The sequence below is a fragment of the Penaeus vannamei genome, chromosome 25, assembly GCF_042767895.1.
Source record: "Penaeus vannamei isolate JL-2024 chromosome 25, ASM4276789v1, whole genome shotgun sequence".
In the NCBI taxonomy this organism is placed as follows: domain Eukaryota; kingdom Metazoa; phylum Arthropoda; class Malacostraca; order Decapoda; family Penaeidae; genus Penaeus; species Penaeus vannamei.
The window spans coordinates 23,061,666-23,064,165 of record NC_091573.1 but is presented as its reverse complement, the minus strand read 5'-3'; the positions used below and the strand labels follow the sequence as shown (position 1 = coordinate 23,064,165).

General features: G+C 52.1%; 1 protein-coding gene across 1 annotated transcript; it reads right to left on the bottom strand.

Annotated features, from left to right (window-relative positions):
* Window positions 1-1,026: 1,026 nt before the first annotated feature.
* Window positions 1,027-1,344, bottom strand: LOC138866404 (uncharacterized). The gene has a single exon (XM_070138939.1). It carries the CDS (start codon window positions 1,342-1,344, stop codon window positions 1,027-1,029), a length of 318 nt encoding a protein of 105 aa, XP_069995040.1.
* Window positions 1,345-2,500: the final 1,156 nt, after the last annotated feature.

The following is a 2,500-nucleotide window of genomic DNA, read 5'->3' as shown; positions in this document are numbered from 1 at the left end:
AACGAATGATGCACCTGTAAAATTCGTTCTTTATATTGGAAAAGTCAGCTGTTGTCTTCTGTATTTGATATGGCAATGCGATATTGGAGGGAAAACTTCCTCTCATATCCGTCTTTTTCATTAAATTTTCATATATCTTAATTAACTAATTTATATCGAAGGTCCAAGGCGAAGAAACAAAATGAATTATATGACACTAAAGTGTTCTCAGAGTAAAAGAGTAATGACCTTTGAGTGAACTTGTGCCTTCCAACAGTGACACTAAGACGTCCTATAAGTGGGATACGATGCTCTGTGACCTGTGGCGTTCCTTAAGTGCCGAAGCGTCCCTTCATTGACGCAATAGTCCGTGCAACCCATCACTTCGACAGTGGCAACATGCACGCACATTCTGATTCATCTTCAGGGGTGTGTCACGAAGAAGGGGAGTGGGGAAGCAAATGTAACATTGTCATTAAAATTCCTTCGCAACAAGACCCCAGCACTTTTTGGAGTGGGATGACCAAGATGAGAAAGTCATAGAACTAATAGTTTCAAAATCAAACAAGAACCAGAACGTGTATGTGTCAAAGGTTAAACAAATAACAACGGCATTCTCGAGAGAGACTGGATAGTGTCAGCTTCAGGAGAGAAGTGAAATAATGCTGTTTCTTACGTTCGGTGAACTTTGGGCTGCAGACGACACGAACAAATTGTGCTCAAAAACAAAAACTCATTCTGCATCATCTGTATCCTTATTTTCCGCTCAGTTTCAGTGACTGTGACCCACAGCGTCCCTGCGCTCAGATCAGTAAAAGATGAAATTCTAAAAGGAAAGGAACCTCTTCGAATGGACCTAGAACGATTGTGGTGGTCGTACATGAGCGTCACCCGTGGAGTCGCATATGAGTGCCGGACGGAGAGCTGTCTGCGGGCACCAACGAGGGTCGTACAAGGGCGCAGAACGGGAGTCGTGCATGGGCGTGGATTTGGGAAGGGACACTGAAAGCGCGGTGAAAACATCGTCAAAGGCAGCAGTGCGGGGCATCAGCGCCTATCCTTTGCCTCCCGGGGTCCGGGTGGGGTCAGGGGAGGCGGAGGGGGGTTCTTAGGGCAGTTGAACGGCCTCCGTGCTGAGGGGCGGATACGCGGGCGGCAGCTGGGGACAGTGAGGCCACAGGCATGGTACGGGCGAGCCGGTAAGGGCGGGAGACCTTCGACGTCCGGCGAGGCAGAGGCAGCCTGGGAGCGGCGCTCGGGCGCCCTGGTGTGGCGTGGGGGTCGGTAACGAACGTTCCCATCGGGATTGTCCTTTTGAATGGACGGGCGGGCGGGCAGGGGTGGCCAGGGGCCGCTGCTTGACATAATAGCAGATCGTCTTACGTTCTTCCCTCCCCTTGTAACCCGGCCGCAGGACACCCTCACGGCGCGCCCGGAGACCTTGCTTCACCCGGAGCGTCACATCCCGTCGCCCAGGACACCCCACTCACGCCACGAACACCGCTCTCACCCGAGGGAGTTCACCTTCGGGGGAGAACTCTCTTTCCCCCCTGGGACACGGAGCGTGACGTGGGCGCTGGAATGACGCAGTACCGAAACATAGGGTGAAGAATGAGACAGCGGCGGGCGTGTGGCCACTGTCAGAGGACTCACCTGGGGCTGCGGTCGAGGAACAGCGGTGGCGTGACGGCGGTCAGCCACTAGCACGGCGAGGAAAGCGCGCGCCGCATCACCACGCACTTTACACCACCACTTCTCCTACCACACTGACTGTACTGTACACTTCTCTCAAACACCGCGCTATTTCCAGTCGCTGGGCCTTGCCTCACCACCAAGCTCAACACACTTACAGTCAATCAAATGTCATTTAGACCGAATGGTTTACTAATCTGTCTGGGCGGCTTTACACATATTTTGTCCTCCCAATGTGTTTCATTTTATCCCGCACAGGAACATCGAAGCCCTGAAGTTCCACCCGGCCAAGGGACCGCCCGACTCCACCCACAACCCCGCCCCTTCTACATCCCCTTCCTCTGATCAACCAATTGGCTGTGGGAGGAGGAGCTAAAGGGAGCGGGGAGGACCAATAAGAGATTCTCTATTTCCGTGGCCCTGCTCCTTCCTATGTCCGGACCTGTCAAGGCGGGAGTCGAAATTGAGATGCAAGCATGTGTCCATCCGACGTCGCATGCGAATTACACGTCGCCTTGACAGATTAGACAGACGTATTGGGATTTGGCACTCCTGTGGGTTGGTAGTGGGGGCGGGGGTCGAACGGCACGTCGACAAAACACACTCCTGACACCTTTAAATAGCTTTATCAATGTAGAGAAGTTCCATTATTTCTGTCTGTCTCCCTCCTGTCGATAAAGACGGTTAACTTCTATTGCTGTCACGTACATAAAAAGAGCTTTATATCTGCTGCCGGAAACACACGCTCTTTGCCATATAAAATACTGACATAGACAGGATATACAGAGATAAAAACGCAGGTCACATATCGGCTGATTCTACAGGGACT